This window comes from Dromaius novaehollandiae, unplaced genomic scaffold (assembly GCF_036370855.1).
Source record: "Dromaius novaehollandiae isolate bDroNov1 unplaced genomic scaffold, bDroNov1.hap1 HAP1_SCAFFOLD_41, whole genome shotgun sequence".
In the NCBI taxonomy this organism is placed as follows: Eukaryota; Metazoa; Chordata; class Aves; order Casuariiformes; family Dromaiidae; genus Dromaius; species Dromaius novaehollandiae.
Genome location: NW_026991492.1, coordinates 2,141,731 through 2,160,140, shown reverse-complemented (window position 1 = coordinate 2,160,140; position 18,410 = coordinate 2,141,731). Strand labels below are relative to the sequence as shown.

Genomic DNA, 18,410 nt, shown 5'->3' with positions numbered 1-18,410 from the left:
CAACAACCACGGGCCAATGTCTCCCCTCCATGCTGAGCTGCATTCATAAGAGCACAGACAGCTGGGCCACTGAGGAGACTCTACCTCTCTTTTTGGCACAGCTGAGGCCACATCTGGACACCGGGTTCTGTTCATGTTCTCCAGTTCCAGAAAGGCAATAGCACACAGGACGGAGCCCAGCCCAGGGCCACCAAGCAGGTTGGGGGCTGGAGCATAGGGCATATAAGGAGGGGCTGGGAGAGCTGGGTTTGTCCAGCCTAAGCAAGAGAAGGCCAAGGGGGATCTACCTGCTCTGCACAGCTACCTGATGGAGGACACAGAGAAGATGGAACCAGATTTTCTTGGAGGTGCACAGTAACAGCCTGAGAGGCAACAAGGACAACTTGGAGCATGGGACATTCACCTTAGATGTTAAGAACAACCGTTTTTCTCCATGAGGGTGGCCAAACTGTGGCACAGGCACCCAGAGAGGTTCCCACATCTCCGTCCTTGGAGAGATTCGAAACTTCACTGGAGAACACCTGACGATACCTCATCTCCTGGGACCTGCCTTGAGCATGGCATTGGACCCCCACCTGCAGATGTCTCCCCCATTGCAGGCTCAAGGAATCTGCTCTTCTAAGACTCTATTCCAAAGGGACCAGAAGCTTTGGAGATGCCAGGTGCACAGCTGACCAAGGACAGGCATCTGAGCCACCCATTACCCCTAGATGCCCGACTTCTTCTGAGGTGGCATCTCCACTGTCTGCAAGGGTCTGGGCAGGCAAAAAGGGGAGAAGTAGCTCTGACTGCTTTGATTAACTCCCCATCTCCCTGATGGATCGGAATGGATTAGGGTCTGGGATGGGAAGATGCAATGAGGATCCAGATTCAAGAGAAAGCCTTCAAGGAGTGAGAAGGTGACTTTCCCCAGAAGTCCTGGTACAATCCCAAAGAGTCAGGGAAGCATCAAGAGCTTCAGAAACTGCAAGCCTGAACCTCAGCTGACAGGAACCAGCAAACCGCGAGCATCCCTGGCTCACACCAGGATGCTCCAAGGAGGGACCATGGTCACCAATGGTCCCCACCCCAGGTCTCCCAGAAGAACACTGTAATGGCAGGCTATGGCCTGGGAGCACAGCACTGCTCTCTCCAGACACCTCCTCTCGTGAAGAGCACTAAGACATGGGGGCCGCCACCAATTCCCACCACAGGACACCCACCACTGTGACACCCTGCACCTCCGCCTCTCGCCTCACAGAGGGTGGCCAGCCAACACGCACCTCTGCAGCAGGGACACACAGGGCACAGCACCACACATGGCAGCAGAACAGGCCACCTCCAAGGGACCCAAAACACACACAGACCAACTCTCCAGCCCTCCCATTCCCTCCCAGTCCTCCAAGGCCTTGCAACAGGCCCTGCCTCTCAGCAGCCAGGCACAGCCCTGCGCCTGCTCACTTCCCACCTCCAGCAAGCAGACAGCAAGTGCTCTCCCAGGGGCTCAGCAGGCCAGCTCTTGCCTCTCGCTTTTGCCTCCCATGCCCCCGGGGTGCTCACCCAAGGGGCCTCCCTACAGAGGTGCCTTTTAGGCCTCCAATGCAGGAGGCCCAGTCTCTTTGGCACCACTCACCCTCTCACAGAGCTGGCGCAGGGGGCTCACAAATGACCACATGGTGACACACAGACACACTGCCCAGCACGCACAGGGCCAGGGCACCAGCCCTAGACAAGCAGGCTTCCAACCAGGAGAATGGCACAAGGCTTCCGCTGCTCTCAAGCATCTGCATTCCTCTGTCTCGCCAAGGGCTGGGATTTGTCTCCCAAGCAAAGCCTGGAGCCAAGCCAGCAGGTTTCAGCAGTGCGCGTGACACATGCAAAAGCCAGTTAAGGCCCTGCCTCCAAGGTCTCACATGGCGTGGCACAGGGAGAGTCCGAGAGCACCAGCAGAGTCACCCACTGAAGGAGCTGGGGGTGTGGGAGAGCCAAGCTCCTTTGTCCTCAGGCTTGGTACAAGGAGCTCTCCTCTAAACCAGCACCAGGGGCAGGCTGGAGGAAGGACCACTCTTCTGTTGGTAAGCAATTGACCCCCGGTGCTCCACTCATTGGCACCTGGACTTTGCAAGGCTGGATTGAGATGATCCCATCCGAGCCTCAGCTGGGATGAGCTGGAAAACAGGAGTGGTCACAAGGCAAAAGCTCTAGGACTCTCCCCTCAAAAAGAGGAGAAACTCTAAAAGCACTCATCTGCAAAAAGCCAAGGGAAAGTGCTTCCAGCACACAGGATCCACAATGCCTGCACAAAAGCTGGCAGCCTCCTTGGCGGATGACTGTGCTCACCACCACTCCCTTGGCTCCAGCTACTCACAGCAATGCATCTAGGGCTAAGTGGGGCTCCTCACATCCACACAAAGCTCAGGCAAAAACCAGCCCCTTGCCTGTGGCAGCAGTGGCAGCACCTAACAACACCACACCTAGCACACTCATGCCTGCACGTGGGCTGCTCTCTTTTTTCCCCTGCTGCAGCACAGAAGGTCACACTAGAGCAGGACAGTGGAGGAACTTGCAGTGACTGCAACTGGAAGGAAGACAAACCTGAGCTGTGCATCCCTTGCAGGGCACTCTGGCTTGGCTTGCCTTCTCAAAGGCCCTGCTTGCCTAAATAGATCCGGCATGTGAAGGTAAAAGCCCCTTAACAGTCATCTGCCAAGGACAATCTTGCCTGTCACCAAAGACCACCTCTCCACAAGGCCTTTACTCCTCCGAAGAGCTGCCAGCATGCCAACAGCCAGCAGGCAGTGAGCATCTCCCACCGCCTCCTCCTCCCTCAGCAAACACCACTGCAGAGGAAATCTCTCATTACAGAAAGCAAACAAGAGGGAAGGAGGGAAAAAGCAGGCTTGGTTCACATCTCAGAGAGAGCAGAACCACTGCCTGGCCTTTAGGCAGCATCCTGCCCGCACATCCTGCACAGACGGCAGCATGCTCCCAGATTCCCTTGGTCACGCCACCAGGGCAGCCTGGGCCCTGCGAGCCAAGTCACCTCCTCACCTCGCAGTGCTCCCCAGCCTGGTGGCACTCCCCACGCACAGCACTGCTCTCTCCAGACACTTCCTCCTGTGTGGAGCAGCACCAAGACACTGGCACCACCGCCCATCTCCACCACAGGGGACCTGGCCACTGTGACACCCCCCACCCCCACCCCTCGCCTCACAGAGGGTTCCCAGTCAACACACCCCTCTGCAGCAGGGACACACAGGGCACAGCACCACACATGGCAGCAGCCAGGGCACCCCAGGGCCCCAAAACACACACAGACCAACTCTCCAGCCCTTCCATCCCCTTCCAGTCTTCCAAGACTTTCCAACAGGCCCTTCCTCTCAGCAGCCAGGCACAGCCCTGCGCTTGTTCACTTCCCACCTCCAGGAATCCAAGGACAGAGATGTCATTCAGATCTGAGTGAAAAATCTCAGAAACCCCCTGGTATTTTGATGGAGCAGAATTTTCTGCAGCACACAGATATTGGAAATTAGATTGCTGATCTCACTGCTCACACCAGCACTTCATTCATTTAGCAGCATAAAAATTCTAGGTGGACTCCGTCATCCACCAGTAGCAGTCTGTAAAGCTATGCTCAGCAAGAAGTACACAGTCAAACTCCATGTCTACATTTACCAGAGAACATCATCCACATTTTCAATGTAGCATTACTAATTCACAATGATGGAGTGGAATAAGATTTGTACCAGATGGTGTGGAATATTATTGCCTACTTCTGCTTGATTTATTAGTTGCATTTCTGTATTGCTGTAGAGCTCTGTAGGTGTCAATCCCTCCTCCTGGCACACTCACCAAACCCAGAAGTGACCTCACCGCCAACATCCAAGCCATGGGCCCTCTCCTGGCCTATCAGCTGCTCAGATGGAAGTGACCTCAGAAGTCCATACCCCCACCAGGTACCTGCTGATGGACTATGGGCTTCAGAGACACAAGTTGCCTCAAAATACCTTCCCCAGACATGAACATGCTGCTGCAGACAGCCATGACCTCCCTGCCCACAGCCCGGCCATGTGGCTATTGCTGCCTGCAGCTGCCCCTGCCTCCCCCAAGGCTCAGCCAGCTCCTGAGCGGCTGCCTGGACTCACCCCGGGGCCTCGCAATGCTCATTGGGCAGCAAAACACTCACTACAGAGCAGTTACTGCCCCAAAGCAGCAGCTCCGGGAAAGGCTGGACAAGGGGTCTGCGATCCAGGGCAGGGGCAAAGCTTCCTACGCCCAAACCCCCCCAGCCGCCCCAGCCCAGCTCCTCAGGGGCAGCCGGCACGTCTGGCTCGCAGGGCAGCTCCCCCGGGGCCAGGGCGCTTTGTCCTGTGCTCCCGGCCCCACCAGCCCCTGCTGCAGCTCCTGCAGGAAAGCAGCCCTGGGGCAGCACCGCTGCCCCCGCCCCGGCGGGAGGGCACCCGCTGCCATCGGGACGTGCCCGCAGCCCTGCCAGCCCCGCTCGCACCCGCTCTCACCCGGCCCCTCGCTGTAACTTTTGTCCCGCCTCCCTTCCAGGGCTGGGTTTTCACACATGGGGCCTCCCATTGGCTGACAGAGCTATCAGTCAAACCCACCCCACCTTCCTCCTCACATCCGCCAATAGGAGGCAGCACTGGGGCGTTGCCGGGGAACCATTGCAGCCTCCTGCCCAGGCAGCCAGCTCTGCCCCTCCCCTCCGCTCTCCCCCCTCCCCCCTCGCGGTGGGGTGCCATGTTGTGGGTGGCAGCGCGGGGTGCAGTGGGGCACGGGGGGGCCTGGGGGCAGTTGGGCGCCGTGTGCCCGGGCAGTGTGGGGCCCCGGGGCCCGGCTGCTGCCCCGCAGGGTCTGGGCTCTGCCACAGGGGTCCCGTGAGGCTCCTGGCTGCCCTGTACCCTGGGTCGGTGCTGGTGCCAGGACGGGCAGGGCCCTCTCACTCCTTCGTCCCCATCGGGACTCTACAACAGGGCTGTCACGGCAGCCCCCACCTTGTCCAGCCACCCCCCACGGCCCGGGATCCACAGCCCTTATGGCAGTTCACAGTCTGTGCGACCCCTCAGGAAGGAGCTCCCAAAGCCTTTACCCTCAGTGCAGAGCCGCAGGAGCGCTGGGAACAAGGAACTGGGGTCTGGGCTGATGGTGTCCATCATGTACTCCTGCATCTCACTTGCCCCCTTGCCCTTGGCTCACCTCACCAGCCAAGGAGAAAGGACACTCTTGCCGTCTTGTCACCCAAAACTCCTCTCCAACGTGCCCCTGCTCCTCTGCTTGTCAGTGAGGGGCTCCAGCGGGGCTCCCATCCCCTCTCCTTGCCACAGAGTGGCTCCAAAGGGCAGCAGTGGGGAGTGCAACAGAGGTGCCCAGCAGTGTCCAGCAGGCCTCGCAGGGAAGTGAGGGTGCTGCTGTGGCACCGGGGAGACCTCCCTGTGATGCAGCACATCCCACTGTGACCTCAGCTCGTGTCACCTCGGGGCTCAGGAGGTCACTGCCATGGAGATGGCACAGCCAGCGAGAGAGCAGTCAGATTTCCCCTCATGTCCTGGAAAGCAGTCACCTCTCTTCACCCCCATTATTTTCTACAACTTGCTGATAAATCTGTTAGGAATGTCTCCAGATGGTGCCAAAGGCTGTGAAATACCTAAAATGGGGCACTGGAGAAGTCACTTCTGCACCCCTGCCCTGACAGGTCTCTGCCCTGGGCAGACCTGTGCAGGAAGCCAGGGCTTCAGGGCTGGGTTAAGGTTTGGCATTTTTCAAAGCCAGGATCAAAGTCATGTGGGATGAAACAGCACAAAGCATTGCCATGGGCTTAGATGCTTTGGTGAGCCTCAAAACCGGTTTCTGTTGTGGGTCACTCTTTTTGTAGAAGTAGGATGTAGGACAATATGGGACAGGACAACCCAAGAACCATATTTAAGCACCAAAGCAGGCTCTTTCATTTTAAGAGTTCTCAGCAAGGTTTCTCCATCTGCAGTGCTTAAGATGAAGATGATACACCAGAGAAGAGCCAATGTGCCCTTAACACCCATCATCTGCAGGGCCAGTCCAGGGAGCAAATCTGGAGAAGTTTTCCCATTTCCCATGCCTTTTGCCCAGCTTTCCTTCTGGCTGAGCCTAGGGAAAGCCATTTCTCCTCTGACTCCTGGGGGTTGCTAAAGCCTCTGGCACCCAGGACATACCCAGCCTCCACCCAGGCTCCCCTATGGGGCTTTACAGCCCTGGCACCCTGGATCTTCCACATTTTTGACCCTGGTCATCTCAGGACATGCCCACACACTGCAGTGCTGCTGTGCAGGCTCCAGTGCACAGCCTGTAAGGTGGTGCAGTGCCTCAGGACCTGCATTTTGGATCATTCAGAAGTTTGTGAGGTGACCATCTCCCAGATCTGCAGCTGCTGAAGCTTGGGAACATCCCTACAACCAGCCTTCCTGCTCTTCCTAGTCTCAGCACAGTCCTGGGGTGACTCTTGCAGAAGGGAGTCTCCATCCCCCTTGAATACTGTCAGAGATGGGGCTTTCCAAGTCACTGCCAAAGGAAGGACTCATTTACTTCTTTGCATTGCTTCTCCAGCCTGTGGCACCCTCTCTGTGATGCTGTGAGCCCAGCTGTGCACCCTGAGGTCTCTGCCCTTTCTCTGCCCTGTCTCCTGGGTGTCTGCCCAAAGTCTTCTCTATGCACCAGGGCCATGGGCAGTGTTGCTTTAGAGAGCTCACTTGAAGCTGGGACATGTTGTGGAGCTGAAGACCTGAGAGAGGCTCGTCTGGGATGTGGCCATGCTCCCACGCCTCCTCCTGCTCCTTGTCCAAGGGCCCAGGAAGGTCCCAGGATTGAGAGCAGTGGGTTTGGTGTGGGTGGGATGGGTTTCCCTTGACATGCCTGAGTCCTGCCTGGGTTGCTCTGAGTGCCCAGGAAAACCCCTCTTCTCTAGGGGTTGTGTAGAGTGTTTTCCAGACTTTTATACAGAAACACAACCTGGCCCAAGATGCCCAAGAGCAGCACAGCCCCCAGCATGGTGCAGGACCCCCAGGAGCTGTATGGCTCTCTCTTTTGTTTCCACATGTCCTGATTAAATTGGTAATTTCTAACATCCCCTTTACAGCACACTCTCTGGACATTGTAACATTGCAACTCCTTCCATTACTCCTTGTTCATTCCCATAGTGTGCTACTGTTCTGCACTTTGGGGAGTTTAAAGCTTGCTCCGTCTTTCAGTAGTTTGTTCCTTTGCTCAAGTCCTTATTCTGTTTCTATCTAGCATTTCCTATCCATCCAGAAGATTTCTAGTTCATCTATCCCTTGTGGACCTCATTGGAGGCAGTTTGGAGTTAGCATGCAGTTGAGGAGTGTAATTATCTTTAAGGAACTGTATCATGCCTTTTTTTTTTCCTGGCTTGCAATTAAGAAAAATTCTTCTGTGTCTGTTTGCAGCTCGTTCTCTAAGGAAAGCAGGTGGGAACTGGGGCATATGAGCTGTAACATTCAGTTGCAGACTTCAGTGGAAAAAGGTTTGACTTTAGCAGGAGTGATGCAAGTCCCAGGTGGCTGATGAGGGAAGTGGCAGGGTTGGGGAGATGGGGAGGAAGATTGTCCATGCAGTGTCTGACCTCTGGGACACTGCTTTTCCTGCGTGTCCACATTTCATTAGGAGACACTCTGGATCTATATCATTTGGAGAATGTTGCTGTCACTTATTCAGAAAGCTGAATAATAATACTAATCATGCAGATTTGTATTTATAGCAGAAATGTATTTATATTATGTTCTAACTGAAGTCACCACCTATCAGCTACACTGCTGAAACCAATTATCTATATATTACTTGAAGAAAATTATAGGGAGAAATGTTGTTCACCATGGCCTTTTGCATTGTAATGAGCCCCAAGGTGTATTTGGTGCTGAGTCCATGAACCTCAGCTATTGCAAGGAGATGGAGCAAAATGTTCACTGCAAAGTCAGAAGCAAATCCCAAACTTTTGTAGAGCGTTAATAGATCCCTCTGAGGGCCATTACCAGCAAAGACTCACTGGGGACTGATTAGAGGAGAAAATTGTAATCACTGATTACAGGCAGGCAAAGGAAATGCTCAGCTGGCTCTGATGCCAAGCAAACCCTTCCTTTGTTCTATAGAGCAAAACGTCCAAGAATGGACTCTGAGACCCTGGGAAGGGAGATGCTTTCCCTCATGCATTGCCCGGGGCTCCTCCTGGGGCAGTGTGCGGGTGGGAGTGTGCAATGCTGAGTGCAGGACAATGACGGGACATCTCCTGGGGTCCCTGGTGTGACAAGGGGACAATGAGGCCCCAGTGTCTCCTGGTAGGCCTTGGTGGCAGAGACAACAGCCAAAGGACAAAGACCCCAGTTCTGTGAGGGCCCTTCAGCCTTACCATCCCCCTTTGGCCATCTCCACCACAGGCTGACCTACACTGTCCCACACCAGCTCCTGTGTCCCTGCAGACTGTAGACACCCAGCCTGCTTCCCCACCTTGCTCTCACCCTGGGTTCTCTCTCCCCTCCTTGTTCTCTCTCATCCTCTTTGGCTGTTCCTTGGAACACAAAGCCATGAGATGATCACAGACTCCCTCTGGGGGACCTGTTGCACCACAGCACCCCCCTTCAGGTAATACTTTTTATGCTGATGTCCCATCTGAACTTCCCAAGCTGCAGGTTTGAGGTTGTTTCCCCTTCCCATGCTGCTTCCCACTACCAGGAAAGGCTCTGGGGAGCCTGGAAATGGGACACACTAGTGCTGAGTCGAGGGGGATAATAACTGCTGTTGTCTGGGAAGCCATGCTCCTCCTAATGCAGCCCTGTTGACATCTGGCCTTATTCGCAGTGAGCATGCACCACTGGCTCCTACAGCATCCCTCACAATAGCCAGGCCTTCTCCTCAGGCCATTCCTCAGCTGCTCACATCCCAAACCACCCTGATACATGGGGTTATTCCTCCCCATGTGCAGGACTTGCCCCTTCTCTTTGTAAAATGTCATGAGGTTTCTGTTGGCTGAATCCCCAAGTTTCTCAAGGTCCCCCAGACTGAAGCTCAGTGCAGCAGCTGTTAATGTGTGGTGCAGATGGCTCACCTTGAGTTGTGATCCCCCTAAGAAGACAATAGCAGAAGGGATTGCAGGACACTTCAAGTACTGGAAGGAGGTACTGGTTCAATGGAATTGCTGACCTAGGTAGGAATTACCACGGCAACCATCCCAGGAATGCCTAGTGAGGGTACAAAGCAAACACAATGAGGGTCTGCGGGGAGAGGGTAAAGGGAGGTGGGCAGTTTGTACGGGAGGTTATGAGGCTGGTAAGAGGGTAGAACTTGGAAGGAGTAAAGGAGATGGAAACGCAATAAAAGGTGAAGTACAGGAGTGATCAGGGCTGTTCAGGGATATCTGTGAAGCAGCCCCGCCTCTGCACATCTCTGACTGGAGCAGGACAAGAAAGCCAGTTGATGTGGTCATGCTTGTGTCTGACTTACTTCCATGGTCATGAGAACTGGGTGCTTTCCCTAACACTGACAAGAATCGACCCAGAGGGGAAGGAATCACAGAGTCTTCCAGGCTGGACAGCACCTCAGGAGGCCACTAGCCGAACATTGTGCTCACTGCAGGGTCACCTTTGGGGTCAGGCCAGGTTGCTGAGGCCTTGATCCAGTCTTGAGAACCTCCAGGGATGGAGACAGCACAGCGTCTCTGGCAACATCTTCCAATGCTTGAGCATCCTCTCAGTGGAAAAACTTTTCCTTCTCTCCAGCCTGTTCCTCTCTGGTTTCAACCTATGGCTGTTGTCTCTCAGCCTTCTGCCATGCACCATTATGCAGAGCCTGTCTTCGTCTTCCTGAGGACCTCTTTGAATGGGGGGGGGGGGGGGGGGCCTGTACTGGGGGGCCAAAACCTGGATGCAGTATTGTACATGTTGCCTAACAAGTGCCGAGAAGAAGGGGATAAGTGCTTCCCTTGACCTCCTGGCCATGCTCCTATTCATACAGCGCAGGATGCTGTTGGCCTTCTTTGCTGCCCAGGCACACTGCTGTCTCACATTTTGCCTTCTGTATGCCAAAATCCTCATGTCCATCTCAGCAGAGCTGCTGCATGGCCACTCAGTCCCCAGCCTGTCTCTCTGCAGGGGGTTGGTCTGTCCCAGGTGCAGGAGCCTGGCATTTGTCCTTGCTGAATGTCATGAGATTCCTGACAGCCCTTTCCTCCTGCCTGCCTAGATCGCTCTCAAAGGCAGCCCTCAAGCATAAGACTGGCCCCACACAGTTTGAGGTCATCTACAAATGTGATGAAAGTTGCCCCTCCAGGTCATTCATAAAGGTAGTAAGTAGGAAAGGCCCCAATGGAGACCCTGTGGTGCTCCATTTCCCTTCTGGCCTCCAGGAAGACTACTACCCATTCACCACCACCCTCTGAGCCTCATCATCCAACCAGTTATTTGGCCAGTTGGTTGTCTACCTATTCAGAGCATAAAGTCCTAATTGGTGTTCAAGTAAGCTGTGGGAGAAAGAGCCAAAGCCTTCCTAAAGTCAAGGTAACTGACGTTCACTGTTCTCTGTTCATCCACAAATACAGTTCTTTTAACGTAGAAGGCCATCAGGTTGGTGAGGCATGATTTACCCTCAGTAAATCTATGCTGACTGTTCCCTGTCACCTTCTTCTCCTTCATTTTCCCAGAAATGGGGCCAGAGATAACTTGCTCCATGACATTCTCCTGATCAAAGTGAAGCTGAACAGCCTGTAGTTCCCCACAGTGTCCTTTTGGCCTTTTCTGAAGATGGATGCAATATTTGCCTTTCCGCAGGCATTGGGAACTTCCTGAGCCTCCACAGCTTTTCAAGACGATAGAGAGAGGCCTTGCTAGATAAAGGTCAGCTCTCTCAGCATCCTTGGCTGCAGCCCATGCAATCCCATAGATTTGACTCTTGCAAATAATTCCTGACTCAACCGTCCTTTACTGCAGGTTGTTTTTCTCCTTGGGAGTCCTTAGTATAGGCACAATGGCCTGGGAGAACTTCCTGGTGGAGGCTGGATCCAAGGGATTGAGTTCCCCACACCTACCTGCATCTGCTCTTACCAGATTCTTTGCTGCATTCAGCCATGCACCCACATTGTTTTTAAGGTTTTACTTTTCGTGAAGAAATAGCAGATCATCTTCATACCCGTGACATCCCTTGCAACCACCAGTGCTAGAGGGGCTGTGGCTTTCCTAACCACTTCCCCACTTCCCTGGACAATATTTCTGAATTCCTCCTTTGCAGCCTCTCCCTGCTGCCCATTCCTGTGTGCTGCCTTTTTGTACTGTTGTTCAGTTGTGCATTTAGCCAGCCTGTCTCCTGAGACGTCTGCTTGTTCTCCTGGGTATCAGTATGGGCCATTCTCAAGCTTGGAGGATGCTGCCTTAAAGACCTGCAGCTTTCCTGAGCTCCTTTGCCCTTCAGAGCGGCCTCCCATGGGCTTCCTCCACCAGCCTCCCCAGTAGGCCCAAGTCTGCTCCTCTGACATCCAGAGTTGGACTCTGCTCCTCTTCTTCCTCACTCCCCTCAGGAGCAGGAGCTCCACTACCTCGTGGCCACTGCAGGCAAGGCTGACACTGATTATCCCATCTCTGGTCAGTTCTTCCTTGTTTGCAGGTTCCAGGTCCAGGACAGTGTCACCCTTGGTGACCTGCCTGGCTTGGCTGTGCTCGGAAGTTGTCCTCCACACCCTCCAGAATCCTCTGTACTCTTTCTACCCTGCTGCATTGCCCTCCCAGGGAGTGCCAGGGAGATTAAAGTCTCCCCATAGGAGCTAGGGTCTGTGATCCACAGACTGCCTCAGGTTGCCTAAGGTTGCTTTTGTAGTTCTGCAACAGCTTGTGCATCTCCCCTTCCTCTTGTTTTGTGGGCCAGGCTTTGTGCATTTGTGTATATTTGGGCTGCAGAACCTCAGCTGTGGCACCAGGGCTGAGTGCAGCGTTGTTGCTGTGAAACCTGTTCCCAAGAGTGAAGGACGCCATGTAGGCAAAGGCCAAAGTTCAGCACAGAGACCTGTTGGCGTAGAGAGCAGATGGCAATAGAATGTTGATATGAGGCACTCACTAAGAGAGCAAACCCTGCAGTACCCAAGGCCAGAGAGAAACAGAGCTGGGCCATGCAGCTGTGCCAGAAGTGTTTTGTACCCAAGGTGACTTTGCAGCACCTTGGGGCCTGTGATAGAAGTTACCAGATGTCCAGGAAGGACAAGGTGCCATTGTGAAGGTCCTTGGGCCTGAACAGCCTGCAATCTAGCCATGCTGTAGCTGCATCATTAGTATGGTCCCTGTTCAGATCACTGGGAGGGGTGAGAAGAGCTTTAGGGAGAGGAGAACTAGATGGATTTGAGAGTGTAGGCGCATGTGTGGAGACCTTGGTGCGATGCGCCTTCCATCTTTGCAGCATGCTTGGATGTAGACATGACAGACTTTGCCTAAAGGCAGTGGTGGGAATGCCTTGCTTGGGAAGAGGTAGGAGACTCGAGATGCCCTGGGGCATTTGTCCAGCTGCCACTCCAGAGGGCATGATTTTCCTGTAGGTCCTGAGCTGTATCTGCCAGAAACGTGGTGCTTGTACTGGGCACCCCGTGCATGGGGCATGGCCCTGCAGGCCTGTTGTCATTGCATTAACCCAAGTGTCTGCACTGAATTACATCAGCTGCTTGCAACATCAGGATCTGCATAGGTCTCAGCTTCAGGGTGAGCCGAGCTCTTGCAGTAGGCAGCTAGTGTCATTTCAAATGGCCCAGGAGATTCATCACCTGGCAGCTGATGCCCCAGGAAGATGTGAGTTTCAGAGCTGTTACATCAGAGCAAGGAGACACTGGTACATGTCTTGGACCACCTCTGACACTTCCAATGTCAGAAGCTATTTGTGTGTGAACAACTGACTCCCACCCTCCATCTCCACTGATTACAATGGGAGCTTAGACAAGAAGCAGACAGTCACACTATGCACCCCAAAACCTGGGCAAGGGGAATCCCACCTCCTGTGAGTCTGTGGAGGGCATGAGAGGGAACTGAATCCTGCTGCATTCCAGGAGCTTCCGAATCAGTATTTAATGCCTAGCTTGACTCCTCTACACCAATTGCTAAGGCATGAATAAATGAACTCCCTTCTTGTCCCTGCCTAGGTGTCCTGTCTTCCCATGAGATGGGAGCAGGCCCTTCCAGAGTGGGACATTTCCACCTCTCCCAGATAACCATCTTGTGATGAGACAAACCAAAATGCTGACCTCAGTCTCTCTCCACTGTTTAGGGAGGGACCATCGGTGATTATTTTAGTCTACTTGAATGGACATTTTCCAGGGGTGACCATGTGGTCTTTGAGGAGATGCCAGCCCTGAAGCCCCGGGAACTTCTTGAAGGTGCACAGGGCACGGAGAAAGTCACGTCCTTGCAGGCCTGGCTCTTGGGACTGCAGGAGCCCATGGCAACCTGGCAGGCGCTGAAGGGACACAGCTCTGTCCTGACGCAGCTCCTCTTAAAGGAGCAGCAAGACTCAGGGCACTGCCTGCAGGGGCCAGGATGAGATGAACAACAGTCAGGAACAGGAGGACAGCTGAGAGTTCACTGTGAGGAGAAATCTTCACTGCCCTTGACACAGTAAGTCTCTGGCTGTGGGCAATGCCGCTGTGGTTCCTGGAGGGTTCTTCTGCAGCTGGCACCTTCCACAGCTGATAGGGTCTGTCAGGGCAGCTCTGCCAGCTTCTCCTGTTTGGAGCAGGTGGTGCTTTAGAGCAGAGATTCCCAGCCACACCGTCAGATTGACAGGGCATCACAGCTACCTTCTTCAGGGGGTGGTGCAGGGGTGTGAAGCCAGGGAGGGCACCCAGGTCTGCCCAATGCTGCATTTCAGAGCAGTGTCCCTGCACCCGAGGGTGCTCTGTGCCCGGGGCAGTGACTCTGCTGCCTGCAAGGGCCAGCACTCAGCCTGCCCAGGGAGCACCCCATGATGGTGCTGCAGGGAGAAGCTGTGGGTGGAAGGAGTAACCTGCATCAGGGCAGGTTTGTTCTCCTGTTGAGGGGGTGCTGCATGGCTCAGGGCTGCTCTCAGCTCCAGCTCACCCCGAGGACATTTTCTGAAGGGGACTTTTCAAGAGGAAGGTATATGCTGGTCACACCTGCAAAGGGCAGAGCTTTCCTTCCTCAGTCTGTGCTTAAGCATTCCTCCTTTTGACAGGTTTGGAGACAGAGTTGTTTAGTTTAGACAAGAAACTGTGACTCCTAAACTGTTACATGGCGAGATCGAAAGGTCTGCAAGGAACCTCAGCAAATCCCTCCAGCCACCCCTCTGCCGATGAGCAGCACCAACACAATGTTCATTAGCCTCCTCAGGGTTACCTGCTCCTTAGCACCTGCAAACCTGAAGGCATCTGCCCCTGGGACAGTGGCAGGCAGCAGCGGGATGATGCATGAAAGAGAGGAAACTTCTCACAGGAAAGGCTGTGGGAGGGTGGATGTGGGCAATTCCCTGACAGCTTCTGCAATGCAGGTGCCTTCCCCTGAGCCAGCCCCTGTGTCTCCTCTGCCACCCAGCAGAGCCTCTGCCCTCCAGGCTACAGGATCCAGGGCAGGAGACACCTCCTTTGCAGTCCAGCCTCCAGGAGAGCAGATGTGCGTCTCTCCTGTAAGTGCCCATTTTACCACTGCCTGACAGAGTGGCTGAGAGCAAAACCTCCTCTGCAGGGGGATGTGCACAGCTGGGTAAGATGCAGGCTTTCCTGCATGCCCATGTGGATGTGTTTGCATGGGAGCGAGGGGTGCAAGACCCCTCCTAGCCTGTGGGTCTTTGGGCCATGCAGTCTGTAGGGCTGGGGAATGCACCAAGTCTCCCTAAGGAGACATCCTCTTTTGGGCAATGCACAAACTGAAACACTTTTGCCGCTCAGGATTCTCTCGGAATGGAAAAAGCCAAGGATTTCTATCCCTTCGATAGATGTGCCCCATGTGTGGTGAGAAACTGCCCCTCTGCTACAGTCTGTCTTCTGGAGAATGGGTTGTGAAGAGGTTGCAGACCCCTTCCATACTATGAGTAGGCTTAATCGGAGAGAGGATGTGGACACAGAGCTTGCCTGTACCCCCTGCCCCGCCAGCCCCTATTGTGGCTGCAGATGTGGTGCAGGTGGTAAAGTGATGTGAGGAGAGGATCTATCTTAGTGGAACGGGGACCTCTGCAATGGTCCTGTAACCCCTGCCTTCATGTGCCTATTTTCCTCCCTTGCACTGAGTGGGAGCTGGGGGTGACTGGTTTGGATACAGACACCTCTGTTCAGAAGGGTGAAAGAGGAGGAGACGAATTCCTCCCAGGGTTCTTCTCTTCCAGAGGCTGATGGGCTGGATGCTAATGTCATTTGTCCCTGCAGGACTTGGAGAGTATTCCCACGGGGTCACTGCTTGAAATCCCCCTCACTCAGCTCAGGGCATCCATCCCCAGAAACTGCCCCCCCACCCCACCCCCAAATACGTGTTGCTGTTTGCTATCTCCATGCACCCAGTGTGGCAGAGCACATGGTGAGAGCTAAGGGACTGAAGTTACAGATGAGTTTCAGATATGAAAACTTGGTTTTGTTGTTGAGTCATACTTGTGGTTTGGCTGGGTACCAGGGCTACGCTTGTCTGCACACCCCGAGCAATTTTGTCATTAGCTCCTTGCCTGGTCCAAGAATTCCCTGGCCAGTTGTCTGCACAGATGAGAGAACAGGTTGTCATGAGGCAACAGACCACCTTGAAACTAGGTGATTGACTGGACCTAGGCAATTAAGTATTTGACTGAGAGTTATGGCAGCCCTGCAGGCGGGAATTGCTGAAGGTTGTAGAAATTCCCCCGTGGCAAATCCTGCTGTGTCTAGTCCATTTTGTATGCGGAAATGTGTAGATAAGCATCCTGGGTGGAGTGCCCTGAAGTGTCCTTGCTGCAACAGTGATCAGAGTGTGCATAGCTAAGACATTTGTACATAGTCCATACAAAGTGTTCCTGCAGTAATTGTCACATACTCTGAGGTTAAGGTGTGTCAACAGCAATGAATTATGCATGTGCTGGGTGGTCACATGGGTCCCCAGCCAACTGGATTAGAACTGAGCCAACCAGGGGTTCAGGAGTCTCACCTACTCCCACTGACAGCACTGCAAGGACACTTTGTCACTGCACGATGACTGACCATCCCGTTTTGATTCTGAGTGTGTGTGTAACAAGCAGGGCTGACTCCTCTGGAGCCCATGGACAGAGGACCCTGTTCCCCATGGCAGACTCTGAAAGCACAGACAAAAGCACAAGTAAAGGAGGTGAAGGAAGGTCCTCCTGGCAAGGAGAAAGGAAATGTGGGGAGTTGCTGTGAGAAATGCTGTGGGTTTTGTTCCAAGTCAGGCCTAACTTGTCAGTATATGTTCCTCCCTGCACAGTCCTCCAAAGCCCAGAGGAAGCAAATGTCCAACAGCAGCTTCTTCATTGAGTTCCTCCTCCTGGGGTTTGCAGACATGCGGGAGCTGCAGCTCTTGCACTTCTTGCTCTTCCTGGGCATCTACCTGGCTGCCCTCCTGGGCAACGGCCTCATCATCACAGCCATAGCCTGCGACCACCGCCTCCACACCCCCATGTACTTCTTCCTCCTCAACCTCTCCCTCCTTGACCTTGGCTCCATCTCCACCACTGTCCCCAAATCCATGGCCAATTCCCTGTGGGACACCAGGAGCATTTCTTACGCAGGATGTGCTGTCCAAGACTTTTTCCTTGTCTTCTTTATGTCAGCAGAGTATTCTCTCCTCACAGTCATGGCCTATGACCGCTTTGTGGCCATCTGCAGACCCCTGCACTATGGGACCCACATGGGCAGCAGAGCTTGTGTCCAAATGGCAGCAGTTGCCTGGGGCAGTGGTTTTCTCAATGCTGCCCTGAACACTGCTAACACATTTTCTGTACCACTCTGCCAAGGCAATGTTGTGGACCAGTTCTTCTGTGAGGTCCCCCAGATCCTCAAGCTCTCCTGCTCAGACGCCTACCTCAGAGAAGTTGGGCTTATTGTGACTGGTATTTGTTTAGCTTTGGGGTGTTTCATTTTCATTGTGGTGTCCTACGTGCAGATCTTTGCATCTGTCCTGAGGATCCCCTCTGAGCAGGGCCGGCACAAAGCCTTTTCCATGTGCCTTCCGCACCTGGCCGTGGTCTCCCTGTTTCTCAGCACTGCAGTGTTTGCCTACCTGAAGCCCCCCTCTGTCTCCTCCCCAACCCTGGATCTGGTGGTGGCTGTTCTGTACTCGGTGGTGCCTCCAGCAGTGAACCCCCTCATCTACAGCATGAGAAACAAGGAGCTCAAGGAGGCACTGAAAAAACTGATTCAACTGGTACCAGTTCAGCAGCAGTAAGCTGCCCATCCCTCTTTGTAAGTGCCTTGAATTTATCTCAGACAGCTCTTGTGCTTTGGGCATTCTCTCTGTGATCATCATGTTTGTACAGACGTGTTTGAATTCATCTCATTACTCCAGCAGCAGAAACCCCCCTAGTCTGCCTGACCCAGAGGCCTTCTGTAAATGTGTTCATGACTGTGTCTATCACAGCTGGCCTGTCTCTAATAAAAGGGGATTTCCTCAGTGCTGTGCTTGAAGGTTGGGCTCTTCTTCCAAAGCTGGGGACAAGAATGAGCTCAAGGACTTTCATCCTGGAGGGGACTGCTGTTTTTCTGTGGCTCCCTCCATGGACTCAAGGCAGTGAGCTCTTTCGGGTGCTGTGTTAGGGAATGAGGGCTGCATTCAGCTCTCACTTGTGGGTGCCCAGTGCTCCTGGAGGTGCTGAATGGTCAAGCGGTATCTGCCTGGGACTGTCTGCCCTATGACAGGGCTGGTGACAGATGCCCACAGTGGGGGCCCTTCAGGCAGAGGGAAGAGAGCCTGGAGAGTGGTTCATGTCACCTTCAATGGGCTGCATCTAGGGACACACCTGAACACAGCCTGAGCCATTTGAAATGTCCTGTGATTGTTCAGAGCATCATCCACAGCCACAGACCCCTTGGTAGGGGGTTGTCAGGTGCAATGGTGCATGTCCAGCTGGGTCTGCTTCTCGCCCCAACCACCATGGCCAGTGCAGAGTCACCCCCTGGCCCTGGGGCACCACAGCCCGCTCGCTCTGCAGAGCAGCACCGCCAGCTCGGGGCCCTGCGGGGAGCACAGGGGAGGCTCCAGGAGTGGCCAGGCAGGCCAGCACTGATGCACTCCCTGGGGTGAGGACACACACCGGTGGGTTTGTGGGGCAGAGCCAGGTCTCGTGGAGGGGAATCAAGACATGCCAGGCGCAGGAGAGTGGAGGCCATTTGCAGCCCTGGCTGCACACCCCAGGTTTATGGGCAAGTTTTGCTGTGCGGCCAGCTCGTTCCTGCTGGGCTCAGTGCCAGTATCGAGGGGAAGAGCCAGGCCTCG

General features: G+C 54.2%; 1 protein-coding gene across 1 annotated transcript; it reads left to right on the top strand.

Annotated features, from left to right (window-relative positions):
• Nucleotides 1-16,220: 16,220 nt before the first annotated feature.
• LOC135326958 (olfactory receptor 14A16-like) lies at nucleotides 16,221-17,333 on the top strand (the record flags this gene model as incomplete). The annotated part of the gene is made up of 1 exon (XM_064504598.1): nucleotides 16,221-17,333. A coding segment is annotated over exon 1 (1,113 nt), but the record flags the coding sequence as incomplete, so codon positions are not given.
• Nucleotides 17,334-18,410: the final 1,077 nt, after the last annotated feature.